Source organism: Athene cunicularia (genome assembly GCF_003259725.1).
Source record: "Athene cunicularia isolate RWA chromosome 15 unlocalized genomic scaffold, athCun1 chr15_part1, whole genome shotgun sequence".
Lineage (NCBI taxonomy): Eukaryota > Metazoa > Chordata > Aves > Strigiformes > Strigidae > Athene > Athene cunicularia.
Window position 1 is genome coordinate 6,449,403 of NW_020799121.1, and position 18,780 is coordinate 6,468,182.

General features: G+C 38.8%; 1 protein-coding gene across 2 annotated transcripts; it reads left to right on the top strand.

Moving 5' to 3' along the window:
* Window positions 1-41: 41 nt before the first annotated feature.
* TOP3B (DNA topoisomerase III beta) lies at window positions 42-14,459 on the top strand. 2 transcript variants are annotated; one of them, XM_026860075.1, is made up of 17 exons: window positions 42-288; window positions 1,039-1,170; window positions 2,172-2,278; window positions 3,671-3,745; window positions 4,675-4,871; window positions 5,317-5,473; window positions 6,561-6,674; window positions 7,616-7,706; window positions 8,021-8,175; window positions 8,409-8,514; window positions 9,735-9,881; window positions 10,606-10,779; window positions 11,583-11,711; window positions 11,947-12,096; window positions 12,536-12,636; window positions 12,873-13,074; window positions 13,923-14,459. In XM_026860075.1, exons 1-17 carry the CDS (start codon window positions 219-221, stop codon window positions 14,402-14,404), a joined length of 2,589 nt encoding a protein of 862 aa, XP_026715876.1. In that variant the 5' UTR covers window positions 42-218; the 3' UTR covers window positions 14,405-14,459. The 2 variants fall into 2 exon arrangements, with proteins under 2 accessions (XP_026715876.1, XP_026715878.1); XM_026860077.1 differs by lacking the exon at window positions 42-288 and adding an exon at window positions 299-465.
* Window positions 14,460-18,780: the final 4,321 nt, after the last annotated feature.

Genomic DNA, 18,780 nt, shown 5'->3' on the forward strand with positions numbered 1-18,780 from the left:
GCCCGGGCAGCGTGGAGCCCCCCCGCCCGCCAGGAGCTGCAGGGCCGGTCGCTGGCTCTCCTGGCTGTTTTCTGTGGAAGCGGCTGCGCGGTAACCTGCGCTGTGCTCTCTCCTCAGGCTGAGGACTCGCTTTGGCTCCTGAGCTGCGCGCCGTGGTCTCCGGCGAGCCCCGTCCGTCCCGTTAAGCCCTGTGGCACCTCGTGTGTCGTCAGCTGAAAATGAAGACTGTCTTAATGGTCGCGGAGAAGCCTTCTCTGGCCCAGTCCATTGCCAAGATCCTCTCCAGGGGTAGGAAAGAAAGCGTGTCGGCTCAGCCCTTCGCTTGCTCTGCCAGGGGCAGAGGCGCGGCGCTCCGGAGCGCACCGGCCGGCTGGGGAGATGCGCGTTAGCCGCGTAGAAGCGAACTGCCTGGTGCGGAGGCTACCAGGTCTGGCTGTAGATGAAGTGAGGTTGAGAACCACTCTGGTTAGTTACCCGGTTGTCTTGGGACAGCTGCCACCTGGGAATGGTGGCTTAGGGCACGTTGAGTTCATGGAAGAACTGGATGGCCCTTCACGTTCTGTTTATTTTTATGTGCTGATGCTCATGCATTTCAAGAGTAAAGAAATCTGGTTCTGATATTTCGTGTAGTTGGAGTGTGTGTTAATGTATACGGTTTCTGCAAAGTGCCAATCAAGTAGCAAATTGCTCTTCTGAGAATTTTGAAGCTATAGTAAATATTTTATAAATCATGTGGAAAACAGAATGAGTTGATTATAACTGTACTGGTCTAGAAAAGTAGCTGTATTTTCATAAGGATTTCCTCGTGGGAGGAAAAAGATGGAGGAGATAATAGATAGTTTCAGTTGGAAACAGAATATACTTTAAAAAAGGTCTAAAGTGATAATTAACTAAAATAACAGCTTGATCAACGAGTAGAATTTTGTCCTCAGGAAGACCTTAACTGTAAGATCTAAGAAAAGGAGGGTGTCATGTCACACAAAATCATTTATTTAAATAGGTTTTGTTCTGTTGATATTTCTGATCTTGTTTTCACAGGAAACATGTCCTCTCGCAAGGGACTGAATGGTGCATGCTCTGTGCATGAGTACACTGGATCGTTTATAGGACAGAGTGCCCATTTCAAGATGACATCTGTCTGTGGTCATGTCATGACTTTGGATTTCATAGGTATTTGTTCATAAAAAGCGTTAGCTGATACGGGTTGTAAAACTGTGAAGGACTTCTAATAGGAAAATACTCATTGTGGAAATAGTTCAGAAAGAATAGAGAGGAGAGGACAATGAAAAGATCACTTGTGGTCAGCAGTTCTTGATTTTTGTTTCTAGTTCTGTGGGTGACTTCTTGTACAATTTTGGGCACATGCCACTTATGTTTTAGGTGCCTGAATTATGTGCCTGGAAAATAAGCAGAGAGGAGGCTTAGTTTGTTAGCCTTTAAAAGTGTTTTGGTACTTTGGATGAAAGGTGATTAAGAAATGCAGAGTCCAAAGCAGTATTCTCTAAAGCATTGTGGCATATTACTGCAAAATAGAGATATGGTAAGGGTAATGTGCCAGGAATCCTGTCACTAACTTGCTTTGAAGTGTTGGGACTAGTCACGTGACTACTGTATTTCCTCTGATGATAATGACCTCACAGGTTTTATGAGGGCTAAATTTTGAATTGTTTACACAGTGCTTTGAAGAGGTACAGTTCAGTGTAATTGCTAAGCGATATTACAAACGGTTACTTCAGAAAAATGGAAATGAACAAATACATTGATATGAGAAGGTGACATAGGATGCTCTGTAACATAACCAGGCTGAGATGTAACTGGTCATAAATAACGAACAGTAAAACAGAGTGGAGTGTGCACTGTGAAAACAAGGAGAAATTCCTCCCTCCCCTTCACCTGATTGATTAATTGTACAAACAGAAGGTCTTTTAATAGCTCATGTTAAAATTTCTGAAGGGTGTGTGTGGGGGGTTTTTTCCTTCATATGTTTCAAAATGATAGCTTCCATTCACATAATGCTAAGGGGTCCCTTGATATACACTAAAGCTAGATGTGTTAGGGTAGAAAGGCTTCCAAGACAAATCTGGAAAGCCAGGTGTTTTCCAGAGTAATTTTTGCTGTTGGTTGGTTGTTTTTTTAAAATGTATGTTTAGAGTTATACTTTCCCTTTTCAGGAAAATATAACAGCTGGGACAAAGTGGATCCAGCAGAACTTTTTAGCAAAGCTCCCACAGAAAAGAAAGAAGCTAATCCCAAACTGACCATGGTGAAGTTTTTACAGGTATTCTTTCTCGTGAGATTGAATTGTATCTTTCTGCCTTGACATTCTTTTTCACCTGAAGTATATTCCATCTTTAAGGATTTGTTGTTCCTCTTCTTTCTCTGTTGGTGGAAGCAATAACACCTGGTTTTATCCTGTCAGGAAAAATAAGTGAAATTATTCTGTGGTTCTGGAAAGCAATGAAACTTACTAATGAATTTGAAAGAGCAGTGTAGCATTTTTCTATGAATTAGCCTTGCTTTAAAAAAAAACAACAACAAATTCTTACAGGTTAGCTAGCTTTATTTATGAACTAGAAATATAACTTTCAGCTCTTGGAGTAGGTCAGTATTGTCACTCTAGTATAAGAAATTGTCTTCACTGCAGATAGTTTTCTGTTGGAGGGTAATGCCAGAGCATTTCATGGCTTTCAGAACGTTTGTTACATATTTTCCCTCTAGGGAAGGGAAAGACAGGCAGACAGGCCAGCTGAATACATTGTTTCTCAAACTGCAGTTTTTCGAATGTTTGATTTAGTAGGTGTATTCACCTGCTTGCCAAAAGTGGGCAGTGTTTGGCAATATGCTGTATGATATGCTGGAGTTCTTCTAGGGTTGAAGAGAAATGAGTACAACCCTAAATAAGGATTTTTCTTTCCTGTAGGAAGCAGCTTTTTGTCAAGGTTACATATGTTTTATTAATTTTACTGGTTCTTACACTGTCTGAAATTTTTGTTGAATTCACTTTTGCTGTTGCCTTGTGAGTTTTTTGACTGTCGATATCCTGCTTCTCAAAATTGGAGCATTAGTTGCATGTTTTGCTTCTAACAGCAGGTGCAAGACATAGCTTGTAAATGCTTTCTTTAAAATAAGTCTATGGTGGTTATTGTTCACTCTTCACATGTTCCCCCCTGAGAGGATGGTAGTTTGGTTGCTTTTACAAAATAATACCTTCTGAAAGGCAAGTATATGTGGTGTAAAACTGATAGCTATCAGATAAATTCAGACTTCATGGTATCTTTATGAAGTAGGAAAGTGTTTCTTGTTTTGTTGTATCTTTTTTAATGACGTGGAAATTAAGGCACAGAAAGGGGAACAGACTGTGCCCCAGGCTGTGCACACAGACTATGACAGTTTCAGGAAACTTCCACTACTATAGGGCTGTGCTGATTTTTTTTCAGGTCCTGCAGAAAAATGTCTTGTAGGCAGACTTTTGGTCCCATGAAGCACAGCTTGCTTCTCTCTCTAACCACTGTTTAAGTACCTGCAGACTTCTTGTTACTTCTGTATTCTTCCAGTCATTTTTTCACCAAATAAATTATCTCTAGTGCTTTAAAATAGAAACAGTGTACAGATATCGAGGACGTAGGTCTTTTTCTGAGTTGCTGAAGTACTGCTCTAATTTTTCTCACAGGTGGAGGGAAGAGGCTGTGATTGTATTGTCTTGTGGTTGGATTGTGATAAGGAAGGAGAAAACATCTGTTTTGAAGTAAGATTTCAATTTTTAAAACTTATCAAAGTATTTGTCTGTGACATACAATGCTATCTGTATTGTTTTATGGATATACACTAAAATTCAAACTAAGTTGAACAAAGTTTTAAAAGCATGGAGGGCCTTGGTAAAAAAAACTCATGTGCTTTTGAACTCTTAACACGTCAGTTAAGAGTATAAATTAATTGCATAGCTGTTGCTAAACTGAGATGAACAATAAAGTCTCTTAAATGTTTGAACATTCCAGTGCTTTGAGAATTGGTCTGTACTTCACAGCTGGAGTAGTTATTTTGTTGTCCTTATAAAACTTGATCTCTATTATCTTTTGTTCATTAAGCAATTAGACTCTTTGGAGCATAGAGGCCACTTTAAGTGTAGGCTTACCACAGGAATATGGACTCTGCATATAAAAGGTACAGAACTAGAACTTTGGTGTGCAAAGATATTTTTTTAACATTCTATTCCCAGAAGTCTACATGAAGAGTACTTTTTTGCTTTTGCTTAAAGAAGTACATTTTATCAAGCAATTGTTTTAAGTTCTTTAAATACCACTGAATCATAACTGGGCCCTGGCAATATACAGAATAAACCCAGATAGAAACTGATACATATTCATCATAAGATGCTGCAGCTGCAGTGGTGAATGTCTTTGCACTTAGCTAAGAACAGTGCTTCACTTCCAGCAGTTGCTGTTTAATGAATAAATCCTTCATTTTTGCTAATCTTTAACATGCTTCTGAGTGGATGACAAATACTGCTTTTGCTTATCAGTTAGTTTATTGGCATGACATCTTACTGAATTAAGAAAGTAGTTACATATGAGCAAATATCTTGTGGAGGCTGGGGTTTTTTTTCTTTAGAGAGAAAAACTGACTTAAGCCCTTACCTTTCAGATACTCTTAAAATATGCTTCTGATCTTCACTAGGTTCTTGATGCTGTTCTTCCTGTTATGAACAAACCTCGTAGTACCGAAAGGACGATTTATAGAGCTAAATTTAGTTCTATTACTGACACAGACATCTGCAATGCCATGAATCACTTGGGAGAACCCAGTCGCAATGAAGCTCTTTCCGTGGATGCCCGCCAGGAGCTGGATCTTAGAATTGGTTGTGCATTTACAAGGTGACAGCATAGATTACAGACAGTTTTATGAAAGGTTCAGGTATACTGCTCTGTCCACAAAATATGTCTTGAAACTCTAGTGGCTGATTCTGCTCAGCACCACAATGAACGACTTTATCCAGAGACAAATAAAAAGAAACAAAAAATGGTGTTATGTCTTTAACTGAGCTAGGTAAAGGACTATCAGCAACTATGGTATGATCTGATTTTAAGATGTTCTCCCACGTTTCTTTGGAAGTAAACAGGATTCAGTGAGCCAAAGTGACTATGACTTAATTAGTTGTAAGAGATGGTATTTTTCAGAATGCTTTTTTCTTAATGCCTGAATGATTTAATACATTACTCATATTTGTGTGAATAAGTTAGTGAAAACTTCTGCTTTTCATGGGAATGAGGCTATTAATGTACTTGTTTCTGGTTTCTTTTTTTTCCCCCCCTCTCTTAGGTTTCAGACTAAATATTTTCAGGGGAAATATGGGAATTTAGACAGCTCTCTTATCTCCTTTGGGCCGTGTCAGACCCCAACACTTGGATTCTGTGTTGAGAGGCATGACAAAATCCAGTCATTTAAGCCTGAAACTTACTGGGTGTTGCAAGCTAAAGTAAGTTTTACAATACTGGGTTTTAGATGAGGAACATATATTTTTGCCAAAGAATACATTTATATTTTTATTTTGTTAATTCATAAATTCGTAGCTGCTGACAAGAATTCACAATGCCTACAGTTTACTCATGTGTTCTTGTTCAGTTCACATGTGTGTCACCATTCTCGAGAACAGATTCCAGAATGTCAGTTTTGTATTAAAGTGGTTATTGTCTGCTGCTTATAAGAATTCTTCAGTGCTAACCATCTAAGCTTAGACTCAGCCAAAAATACTACTTAAAATGGTTTTCTTTTGTTCCCTGGGGTCCTTGGACTGACTGTGTTGTTAATTTGAATCCAGGAATTAATTAGGCTGCCAACAAACATTGGCATTGCCGAGTACTGGAATTTTAAAGCAAATAAAATGCTCATTGTGTTAATTGGCAATTGAGTCCTCTGAGTACTTTGGCAGCTTATAGCAGTTTTACAGCCGTGCTGCTGTCCAAGCTCTGAGAGCAAACTAGCATGGTTTTACTGCTTGTGATCACAGGGATTTTTTAAACAAATAAGGGATAGATGGTAAAAAGTTGCCATTTTTAGATTTTAAAATTAAAAAAAGATGAAATCTGGTGTCTCCTGTCATCTCTTTTCTGTTGCGTCTCGTGTGTCATGCTAGGAAATATTGGGTGCCTGTTTTCAGAGAGTTTTGTCCTCACTCATATTGTTTGCTTCATGTTTATTTTTGTACATGGGACTTAAAACATGACCTAGGCACAGTTTAATAAAAATGATTGATTTTGCTAAATCAAAATGGTAAACTTTGAATTTCTGCCCATTTCAGCCTTTACTGTTTTCAGCACTAAAACCAAGAATAGTATTTCAGTTAACTGTGGGAATAATTCCAGTCATTTGCCTGACCCCAGAACTCAAAGTGCTCCATCCTTCTCAAAAGCCCCTGTGAAAAAGAGTATAACTGCATATTTGAAGCACTTGTGTCCTAGTACAGGTATTAGGATTTGCTTGCTGCATTGTTGTTGGAAATGTTCATTCTCACACTTCTGGTAATAGAGTTGGTGGGAATTAATATATCTTTTTTTGTCCATTAGGTGAACCCTGAAAAAGAAAGTTCTCTCATTTTGGATTGGGATAGAGTGAGGGTGTTTGATCGTGAAATTGCTCAAATGTTCCTGAATATAATAAAGATGGCAAAAGAAGCAAAGGTAAGAATATTTACTAAGTGTCAGTAGAGGCATATTTCATATAAAGGAAATACCACTTAATATTTCATTTGCTGCATATTGGGGGTTTTTTGTTTTGTTAAGAGTGTAGAATATCTGTATCCTGGTTTTTACTCCGTTCAATTTTATGTAAATGAGAATAAAAGGCAAGAGATTTTTATATTGTAGTTCATATTATGCTAGTGTGGTCATCTCAGCAGAAGCCCCTTCTTAATATTGACTTTGGAAGTGATCATCACTCATGATAGGAAGTCTTCATTACTAAACCTGCTAAGAAATACTGTTCAGATCTCTCCAAGCAGACCTCTTATTTCCCATGAGACATTGTATAAATCAGAATTTAATTACTTATGTGGCAATATTCCTGCAGTTAAATTTTTAATCATGTGTATGGTACAGTCTTTATAGCCAATTAACTTCTAATTCTGCTCTGTTCAATACTTGTTTGACAGTATGTTTGGATTTAAGTGCTTATAGCCATCAAGGTTCAAAGACTGCATGAAGCTTTTAAAAATCTGGATCCTTAGAGTTAGCATCATTACTTGGAATAAGCACTAAATCCTTGTAGCACTGAAAGTATGTTATGCTGAGGTAAATGGGAAGTAAATGGGAAGTAAAGATAGCAATAAGCTACCTTGCTCCATTCCCAGTTATAGGCCTCATCTAGTCTGTAGCACAAAGGGACCTTAGGACTGTAGCTTCAGAATTTGGTAAAATTACCTTCAGTCAGAGATACTTTTCTGAAGTCTACTTCACTTTTTTAAAGTAAAAATATATTGGTGGTTACTGTTTTAAGAAAACAAACCAGGTATGACAAGAATAAATAATGGTAGGTATGCCACATGTTTGTAGGCATGATTGAAATTATACATCTACCAGTTACCAAACTTCAAAACTTTTACTGGGAAAATGCTATTTTCTAGGTAGAATCTGTGAGTAAAAAAGAGAAGGTGAAGCAGAGACCACTGGCTCTGAACACGGTAGAAATGCTACGAGTGGCCAGTGCTGCTTTAGGTATGTGTAAAAGTTCAGATTTTCACACTGTTTTAAAGGAAAATATTTTGGCTTCTCTGACAAAATAATGAAGAAAGTATCAACTATAGCTGGATACCCTCCTCTCCCTATAATACATCATTTGGGGGAAGGATCCAAGTTCAGAAAGCTTGTCACAAGTGAAATGCTGGGTAAGATCAAGGTGACAAAAGTCTTACGGAAAGGACAAACCATGATTTATTTAAATGCTTCGATAAGGTATACTTTCAGATGCAGCAAACATCATAATTGCAGTGATGTGTAGATGATTTTTGTTTTCTCCTGTCCCATCTTAGGAATGGGTCCACAACATGCCATGCAAATAGCAGAACGTCTTTATACTCAGGGTTATATTAGCTACCCTCGAACAGAAACTACCCATTATCCTGAAAACTTTGACTTGAAAGGATGTTTGAGACAACAAGCCAATAATCCTTACTGGGCAGAAACTGTGAGTACATGAAGCAAAACCTGTACTAACAGTTCATTCTTTACTTTGTGTTTTAGAATATCTTACTTAGTATATTATAACCTATAGGTCTTCAGAAACAATAAATGTCTGTAATTGCTTTTATTTATGGAAGTTGTATTGTTAAGGATTTGATCTGGAAAGTTTCTTAACCTACTAAGAGCGACCCGTTATCCACTTCAGCCAGCCTGTTTTCTCTCTCTTCCTTCACCCAGGTAAAATCATTGCTATCAGAAGGCATTAACCGTCCAAGGAAAGGCCATGATGCAGGAGACCATCCTCCCATCACCCCAATGAGAGCTGCAACAGAAGCAGAATTAGGTATAGGCAAATTCAGTAGCCTTGGAACACAATGTGAGGAAATTAGTTCCTTAAGGTATAGGAGCCACTTTAAAAATCCCTGAGTTTCCACAAAAAACATAATTGTTCAAGTGGCAGGAAGTGAAGAGAGAACAGACTATCCTGACTTAAGCTACTGGTGACAGTGGAGTTCAGAGCTAGTCTGCTCATCAGTAATTGATCCTAGGGACCACAGTACTGCGAAGAAAAAGGAATAGCCAACTTAGCAATGCCTACTTTTCTCTAGGAGAACTTTACCCCAGAATAGTAGCTTCCAAGTATTTGAAATTTTACTGTATTTTTGTGCTTGTAAGTCAAACTTCAACTGGATTTTAATTTAGTCTCTATGGTTTGTGAGTTTTGTATTTAAATGTAATGTTTGATTTTCTGTACACTGATCTCTCAGAAATAGATTTTAAGTTTATAAGAAAGTGTAGTGAATGTATTGTTTATTAGGAATAGCTAAGATTGCTAGATAACTGATAATTTCTGATTTTCATGAATTGGTGAAATAATCTCTGATAGAAAAATAAATGCTTTAAAATTTTGAGTAACTACAGGGTACTGAATGGACATGTAAGGTTTTTTTTCTTCATGCAGCAAGATGAAATATGTAAAGCACAGGATTAAGAATTAGAAGCTGTTCATAGCAGTATAACCTTTCGACTATTCCATTTCTTCTCTGTAGATTGTGAATAGTAAACTTTGCTTTCAAAATTAACCGATATTAGTGTTAATAAAGACTGTTTTAGAGTGATCTCTTGCAGGACTTCAAGCTGCTTAGTGTGGCAGTTGCCACTAGAATCCCATTTTAGGATTTAGGTTAGGGTGTTGTCTCCAGTGGCACTAAGCAGTAGATCATTTTATTCTTGTTCCTGTCTGCTTTTTTTGTTTTTTCTAAGCAGAAAAGTATTTTCTACTTTACCCTCTTATTCAAACACTTTGCAAAAACTGGAAGATGTGCTGGCTAAATTGGCAGTCCTCCAAGAGCATCTGCACGCGGCTCGTGTTTCTGTGACATGACAATCACATAGGCAGGAAATTTGGAAGGGGAAATTGGATGGACTTTTGAATTTTTAAATTTTTTTTTTAAGATACCAGTATTTCCTGTGATACCTGTGGAAATCTGGTACCTTTTAGTGCAGATTTTACATAGAGCTGCAGGACTTGAGTTTTGTGGGTAAGATGTTGTTTTTTCTCAGGTGGAGATGGATGGCGACTGTATGAGTATATAACTAGGCATTTCATTGCTACTGTCAGCGCTGATTGCAAGTACCTGCAAACCACCATTTCGTTCAGTATTGGCCCAGAACGTTTTACCTGTATTGGAAAAGTGGTAACTTCACCAGGTAAGACTAATCAGGGAGCAAGTAGTTAGCCACTGATTTTATGGTTCTTTTTCCCGTTAATGCATTGAATGGATATCAAAGTGAAGCTCTGGGGACAAGTACAATTTTGAAGACATTTTTTGAGCTATCAAGACTAGAGACCAAATCTTTGTTTTCATTTCCATACTTCGATTAGAATAGAAACCCCCTTATTTTTCATGTAGTAGTCTCAAAGATTTAATACAATGTTTGCCACTGTGCAGACCAGTCTTTTTACAGACAGCAAATGCTTTTTGGGGGATATATTACACAAAGACAGACTTTTTTTATTGGGCATCTGTGAAAAGAATGTAGCACCACCACTGAGATTTTTATGATAAGCTGGCCCAGTAGTTCTTATTACATTAATAGGACTTACTATTTTTATTTCCTTTTTAAGAAATTCTTCCCATCCATTCTGGCACTGTGCTTTCATTTAGGGAGAATGTTTAGTTTCTTACATTTATCAACCTGTCTCAAGTCACACACAAAATTCTGATGCAGAATAGTGAGAGATAGTCTTGTGATACTGTGTTTCTTCAGTATTCCTAGCCTCAGATATTTTCTGCATGATATGGAAGACAACCTCTTAACTTTGATCTGTATAATGCAGCCCATGTTAAAATTAGAAACATATACCTTGGTCTTTTGAAAGCTGTAAAGATAAGCTCTCATTATTTTTGTTTGCTTATTTCTTTACCTCCAGGGTTCACAGAAATTATGCCGTGGCACAGCATCCCATTAGAAGAGAGCCTTCCCCATTGTGAGAAAGGGGATCTTTTTCCAATTGGTGAAATAAAATTGTTGGAAAAGCAAACCAGTCCTCCTGATTACCTGACAGAAGCAGAGCTTATCACTCTGATGGAAAAGCATGGCATTGGTAGGAATTTGCTCAACTTAAAACTATCATGTAATATGTCCACCAGGAGTGTAAAGAGTCTGAATGGGTCCTTTGACCCTGAATGGGTCCTTTCTCTGTCAGTAATGACCTTTCAGTATTCATTTGGATAGGTACGGTAATAATCTCTTTTTCCCTTCAAACCACAATGACTGTAGCTCCTCTTAGCAGATGGTAGATTGCCTTTTCGCCCACATTTCTTTCCCTTTCTTATCCTTATGCCTAGTTTCTGGCCAAAGCAGTATCCTTTTATAACATGTCCTTGCCATGTCTCTGTCAGAAAAAGCTGATGTTGTGTAGAAGAATGCACCTCCCCATTCTTAGGAATGATTTCTTTTCTTTACCACTTGCTTCAGCTTTGCTGGCTCCAGCAGTCCTTCTGTATATTATTATACAATTTACCACAATACTACTTTTCTTTTTAAATCTGACTTGTTTCCTTTGCATTTTTCATAAATTTGTCCAGTCGAAACAAACATAGTCTCTTACTCCACTGTGTTTTTCCAGAATAAGTGTTTGTGAGAATAGGTGTCTTCCCAATAGTAATTCCTTGGAAGAGACAAGAGGATTAAGGTTAAAACATGTTTCAGACTTCTCAGAACCACAAAGGAACATGAGAGAGAAGTTAGCCACTGAAAGTTGTGTAACAGTAAAAAGGTACCTGAATTTTAAGCAGTCTCAGGAGCCCTACAGTTTGACATAAAACCAGAGAAGCCAGAAGTGAGTAATGCAATGGAAACTTTGTTTTGTTCAGAATGGATATGATGTTTTCCTTTGTGTGGCAGGAACTGATGCAAGTATTCCAGTCCACATTAACAACATCTGCCAGCGAAACTATGTCACAGTGGAGAGCGGTCGGAGACTAAAGCCTACAAACCTTGGCATTGTTCTGGTTCATGGTTATTACAAAATAGGTGAGTTAAATGCTCTTCCCTTTCCATCTTCTTACCTTCTTTTCCCTTCAGTATGTCAGGGGTTGTTTTATAAGTAGCATTGCTGTCTCAAACGATGCATCCAGGAAAGTAGTATTAATTCCAAAGTCTAAAATAATTAAGACTTGTTTTTTTATTTTGATGTTAGCTTATGTATAGACATTTTTCTACCCACATTTTTGATCTTTTGTTGCTTCTGTCTCTGGTTTTCTGTTAGATGCAGAATTGGTTCTTCCTACAATCCGCAGTGCTGTAGAGAAGCAACTCAACTTAATAGCTCTGGGTAAAGCGAATTATCATCAGGTCCTGGAGCACACCCTTGACATTTTCAAAAGGAAATTTCACTATTTTGTGGATTCTATTGCAGGTAAAACTTTGTTTGAAGTGCCTTACAATTACTTAATAGTTGCAAAGGTGCTAGTAGAAAATATTTATGTATTAGGTTCCTTTCAGAGGTTTAGGATTACTGAAAAATTGTGCTAGGACTGGAAGTTTCCAGACAGATTAAGTTGCTCTCCAAAAAGAAATGGACTGAATAGTGGCTCCAAAGCCCGACTTCAAATTTATTTTGTGACTGTGTAGTGGTGAGCTTTCAAAAACTTTAGACTAGCTGAAGTACTTAACCTTGTGTGTTTGTGCATGCTCAGTGCAAAGCATTGTGTATTTTAAAAGTCTTCATAAACAATTAAGAGCATTGTGAATAAAATATTTTCTCCCTTCTTCACAGGTCTTGTAGATGATTTTGTTCAAGGTGTTTCCTCTTAAGAACTAGAATTCTAACATAGATGTGATTATCTCTTTCACAGGTATGGATGAACTGATGGAAGTGTCTTTTTCACCCTTAGCTGCCACAGGTAAACCTCTTTCCCGCTGTGGCAAATGTCATCGTTTCATGAAGTATATTCAGGTAAGTTCACTTCATGCTTGGAATTTTCACTTGCTGGGGTGCATTGAGTAGAAACCCCTTTTCCATTACTGAATTTGGATTCAGATGTGGTTGTCAAGAGTGCATTTCTAAAACAAAAGGCCTGATGGAGTTTTTCCATGGGGAACAAACCAGAGAGCAACCCCGGTTGGATTTACTGCAAGTTTTGAACTCTATTGATGCTGCAGTTATTCAGGAGATTTATATTTTCTTTCCAGGCCAAACCAAGTCGTCTGCACTGCTCTCACTGTGATGACACCTACAGTCTCCCACAGAATGGTACGATTAAACTCTACAAAGAGTTGCGTTGCCCCCTAGATGACTTTGAGCTGGTGCTGTGGTCGTCTGGATCCAGAGGAAAGAGCTACCCACTCTGTCCTTACTGTTACAATCATCCTCCTTTCAGGGACATGAAAAAAGGTAGGAATTATGTAAACATGCAGGGATCGATCTCGCTTGAAATAAATTAGGTGCATACAGTGTCCTCTTTACTAGTTTTTAATTGGTGTTGCTTAGTATAAAGTGTTACCTAAAATTCCTGTCAAACTCACCAGCCAAAATTTACTAGTTAACTCATTTCTGAATACTTTTTCTTTATAAAAGAAGAAACTGGTTTACATACATGCATAGTGGGTGACCTTTGTAACACTCAATATGCAGTGAAAGACACTGAGATTCTGGCACCTTTCAAACTGGAGTACGCTTGGTACAGACAGGACTATGGATTAAGACCAGGTCTTGAGAGTGTTTTGATACTGATGATGTGTCAACAGCTGTTGAATGATATAAGAAGGGGTAAAACTTGCAGTTAGTTTGGCAACTGTCAGACCAAAACTTACTTAAAGTAGTGCTTTGAAGTTCTGACTGTCAGGAGTCTTTTGGCACCTTTTTATTACCATCATTTGTTTAAAAATGTCTTGTACTAACAGTGTATAGTGCAAGTATAAAATATCAGGTAGTTAGGAGCCATACATTTAATTGAAAACATGTAGTTTTCATCACTAATGTGTCCAAATTGCCTGTACTGTACACTGGGAGTATCTGGCAATTCTGAAAGCCATTAAAGAAAATTCTTGAACAAGGGATTATTCTGAATCTGTGGAAAGGCAAGTTGCCATCTGGGGAGTGGTTCCATTCTTTAGTGATTTAGAAAACCTATAATATACTAAGCTGGTTTTGACTTCTTTGTCTTGCTTCCTCCAAACTGGGTAGTGTGGGGAGTGATATAAAGGGTTTCTTGTGGTATAGTTTTACTCTTCTTCCACCAGGAATGGGCTGTAATGAATGCACCCACCCCACGTGCCAGCATTCTCTTAGCATGCTTGGAATTGGGCAGTGTGTTGAATGTGAGAATGGGGTTCTGGTGCTAGACTCGACATCAGGTCCTAAGTGGAAGATGGCCTGCAACAAATGCAATGTGATTGTGCATTTCTTTGAGAATGCCCACAAAGTCCGAGTGTCACCGGAGACCTGCGACTTGTGTGATGCAGCCCTTGTGGACGTAGATTTTAACAAAGCCAAATCTCCTCTACCTGGTGATGAGACCCAGCATTCAGGCTGCATATTCTGTGATCCTGTGTTTCAAGATCTGGTGGAGCTGAAACACGCAGCCATGAGGCACCCCATGCACCGTGGGGGACAAGGAAAAAGGCAAGGTCGAGGAAGAGGTAAAGGCCGGAGGCCTGGAGGAAGACTCAATCCAAAGAAACCCAAGGACAAAATGGCAGCTCTGGCTGCTTACTTTGTATAATGGCCACACAACAGAAAAATAAACTTCTTATAAAAGTTTGTTTTCCTTTAAGTTCTTTTTAAAATAGTTTTGATCTTCACTGCTTTCCTGTTCTTAGAAAAGTTAAACACTTTAAACTGTTGTATGCCTTGATTTAATCACAAAACAGATTCTTCTGAATGATCAGTTAGTAACTGAGTAAGCCTTTAAGCTTTTGATTGGAATTCATTGGTTTAAGTAGAGCTCACAAACAGGGAGTCTCAGGAAGTCTGCCTAGACTGTTACCTGTGGCTGATGGAAGGAAATGAAATCTCCCACTTCTGCTGTTTCTGGGCCCTCTGTCAGCAGTACAAGTGCCAGGAATATAAGAGACAATTAAGATCACTGTTATGTTGCTGTAGTCTTTAGGTGTGGAATGAGACTTGTTTCATCAGACTTTGAATCTTCAAAAATAATAAATGATTAGTAGCTGTCAGATTTTCAAATTACATCTGTAATAGCAAGGCCACTACTTCAAATCTGTCACTCTGCTGCATAAGAGAATAATGCCAAGAGACATACAAAATGGAAATTATAAATGTGATGGGGAATATCTGCCTTGAGCAGTGATTTCCAACTTACGTTCTGTGCAGCCAAGTTAGTATCTTTTGGTCAGCAGGCCCCAGCTAAACAAGACCTCCTCTTGCTGCTGGAAGTCAGATAGAGTACCCATGCTCTTCTTTTCCTCTGTGTGTGCATATCTGATCATACCTGATGAAATACTGTTTGTACTGTCTGCACTCCAAATTGTCGTTCCAGTGTTGGGTAGTTTTGTTGTCAAAAGGAGGGTGTCCTCGTATTTTTATATGGAGCTGTATATAACTGCTGGGTGCCACATTACAAAATCTAATTGTACAAGTATATAATACCCTCTCCTTTCCTTCCATGTGCACATAGCTGATCATGTCTGGTCATCAAATCAAGTACAGTTTGTATCATCTATACCCCCAAAACAGTTTCAGCGCTAGTTGTGTTTGGATGGGAGGACACCATCGCAGTTTTACGTGGTGCAAAGGCTGCTGCATTTGAACACAGAATATGCAGAGAGCAACTTGACACGTGATTCACTGGCAAAAAAAGGAAAGACAAGTCCCTACAAAAGGTAATGTACAACTCTGCTGTTTTAATTGGCACAGTGTGTGCATTTACTGAACAAGAACATAGACAAAACACCACAGCCCTAAGCCTGTTCCTCTGATCAAATGTTTATACAGTTACAGCTCAAACATGAACTGTATTTTAATAGTATTGCTTAACAGACCCAGCGATAGGTAGAAGTTTCTTTCCATAGTTCTTGTTAGTTTGTTTTTCCCTAAATATTAAATGTTCTCTCTGGTGAAAACAAACTGTCTTTGCATGTCCCTTAACCTGGATTAAGTAGCTTCTTTTCCTGTTTTAAGGTTCACCTTACTGTAGTGTCTCAGAGCCATAGATCTTAGCATAAACAATAATATCTTTCAGGGTGCTTGTATTGATTCAGACGTTCAAGTCCTCTCTGAGCTCTGTAGCTGGCTTTGGTACGCTATGATACTCTGAAAATACCTGTGTACTCAGCTAGCTTCTGTTTCTGTGTGTAACGCTGGCTTTTGGCTGGGATTTCTGTGATACTTAGAGAGGGTGGCCCTGGAAGTGTGGGAAACCTGTCATTAGTCATTCTTTATGGCTTTTGAGCTGTGCGAGAACACTCGCTTCTTTCTCTGAGCATGCCTTTTATTTTGGCCATTTGCAGATAAATTTTTGCTTGTAAAATCTCATTGCTGTAGTCCCAGTGGAAATAAAGTGCTGGGAACTTTCTCTCAAGTACTTAGAATGAGCCACTTATGTGTTCTAGCAGATTTCAGTGGCTCCCTTGTAACTACCACAAATGGCAAAGTTCTTTTGGATGCAGATACACGGGTAACTGCCAGCAGCCATTCAGAACTGTTGGTGCCTATATCCTGAGGAATGAAGGCATCGGTTTTGTGCTGTACCAGCAGCCATGGAAGCTTGTTCTCCCTCTGCACCTGGGCAGTGCAGGGTGTCCACGGCCTGGGAGAAGGCTGCATGGTGCAGGAGGTGCCACGGTGGGCTCTCAGTGCTGTGGCCTGGCACACAGGCTGGTGGTGGCATCTCTCTCCAGAGTGGAGTGGAAAGGATGCAGAGGTGATAAGTGCTTTCAGTTTCTACTTAAAACTTAGAAGTGTGTTCCTGGGATTGCTTTGAAAGGTACAAGACAGCAAGAAACATCTTAAAACGATGAAGTCCCTGGAAACGTCTTTCTAACATCAAGGTGAGCGCTGTGTGTCTCATGTCTACAGTTCTTAATGTAAAAAAGAAAGGAATTATGGCTTGTGAAATAAATCAACTTTCAGTTTATATTCCATGGGAAAAGCTCAGGGGAAAGCTTTTATTATTTAGAAAGTTACTTTTGAAATAGCATCATTCACTCAAGAGAGAAGATTGATTTGGCTCCCATAGCTGATGAAGGAATTAAAAATGAATTGATCTACTTGATATGGCTGCACACTTGTCCCTGCTGAGATGGTCCTAGTGTGCCCCAGGAAGCTTGTCTTTGTCAGCCTGGGGAGATGGAAGTAGCAGTCTCACTAGAAAGTTGGTGCCAAAAGACAGACAGTGCAGAGCTCATGATTAAGAAGAGTATCAAAGTAGATTTTTTTTTTTAATCTGATAATTATTTTTGTGTGAAGGGAAAAAAATAGGATTGTATCTCTGATAGGAACAGGAAAAGAATATCGTACAGACAAAAACCATCTGTCTGAAAGTGATCAGCTGCCATTTTAGGGCCTACTGAAGGGGTGACTTCATTCTGTGTCTAGGGTTGCTCTCTCCAAAATCATTCAACTATTTTAAAACAAGCTTTGTTCCTGGAACTGCCAGTAGGGAGTGATCATAGCAGGGATGTTGCAGGATACAGGCTGCTGTAATTTAGCAAGGGAATACAAAGGGAAGAGGTGGGATAAAAAACTTCAATGGCTTAGAAATCTAAAATCTTCAGCAGACTGTTGCTGAACACAGTTAACTTTGTGCCCAATACTTCAATCTGTCATGAGTCCTAAACTTGTGTTAGGTTCAGAGCACTCGGATCCTTCACAAAACTGAGCATCCAACCACTGAATTTAAAGCCTGCTTAAAACAGTGTAATAGTGGCTCTCTCTTTTTCACCACTTATTTTTATGGGATCCTCTGTGAAGTATCCCAGTATAAAAAATAAGCAAGTTTTGAAAGCATTAACTGTGCTTCCTCTCTCTTTTCAGAGATCTCTTGCGGTTTAAAAAAGTGTGAAGTATATTGTGTTTGCTAACTTTTTCACTAGAATGGGAACGGAACATGAGGTAACGCTCTGCAATAGAGATGTCTGAGAATGCGGAAACAAGAAATCAAGGTACTGCAAATGGTTGCAGCAATATTATTTCACTGAACATGTACTAGTGCTTCTGGGCAATGTGTTCTCTGTCCTGGCTTTGCAGCATCTGATATTTTATTCCTTCCTTTAAAAATGTTCAATTATATCGAGTTACCCCTGGAAGGTGGTATAATGTAAGGACAGAATTCTTATTGCTCCTGTAATACCTGAAGTAAAAAGGTCTTTCTAGCTGTGCATGTCACCTGTTTATGTCTAGATGTTTGAATATTGAGAAGATTGGGAATACAGATAGCATTAAAGATGTCGTTGGGGGAGTGAAAGAGATTTGAGGTCTCTTTGGGTTGTTTTTTTCCCCCCCCCCAAACTAGAACATTCAGGTTAATGTCTTGATAAAAGCTATTTAATACTTCCCAAATGAAAGGTTTTATGATATTAAAAAATCAGAAAGCTGATAGCCCAAGTAATAAACTAGAGTCCTGTTTTGGGGAAAGACTTTTGCTGTTTCTTGGTTGGATGAGCTAAATGAATGACAGTGTGCTTTGGTACCATGCTTCAGCAAAATTACACTGCTACACAGCACAGCTCTGTGAGGCAAGAAGAAAAGAGGTTTTAGTTGATACGCTGTGAATACCCCAAAAATCTAGGAACAAGGTCAGTGCAAGTATTCTAGATGCCTGGGTCCTACTAACCTCACTGTGGGTTTTGATACTGTACTATTTTTGTGAGTCTAGGATTCAGGATTTTCATTCACTCTTCCTCTTGAGAGATTCCAGTTTGGGAAAAGGTTGTTCCATCTAGTTTACTGACACTCCCTTTTCTAAGCCAGAGGAGTTCTTAAATGCGCAAGAAAAAGTTATAGTTGATTGGTGGACATAGTTAACTACAACTAGTTTGAGAAACAGGTCAACTTGCTATCATCTTCAACAAGTGACGGCATCTTGTATTTTTGCCTGTGATAAGGTTTTGAAAGCTAGCACAGGTGTTAGCTTTGAAT

Excerpts from the sequence above, each read along its gene's own strand:
- TOP3B (XM_026860075.1), top strand. The coding sequence starts at position 219 with ATGAAGACTGTCTTAATGGTCGCGGAGAAGCCTTCTCTGGCCCAGTCC. Across the intron at positions 289-1,038 it reads TGCCAAGATCCTCTCCAGGG|GAAACATGTCCTCTCGCAAG; the intron begins GTAGGAAAGAAA and ends TTGTTTTCACAG. Across the intron at positions 4,872-5,316 it reads ATTGGTTGTGCATTTACAAG|GTTTCAGACTAAATATTTTC; the intron begins GTGACAGCATAG and ends CCCCTCTCTTAG.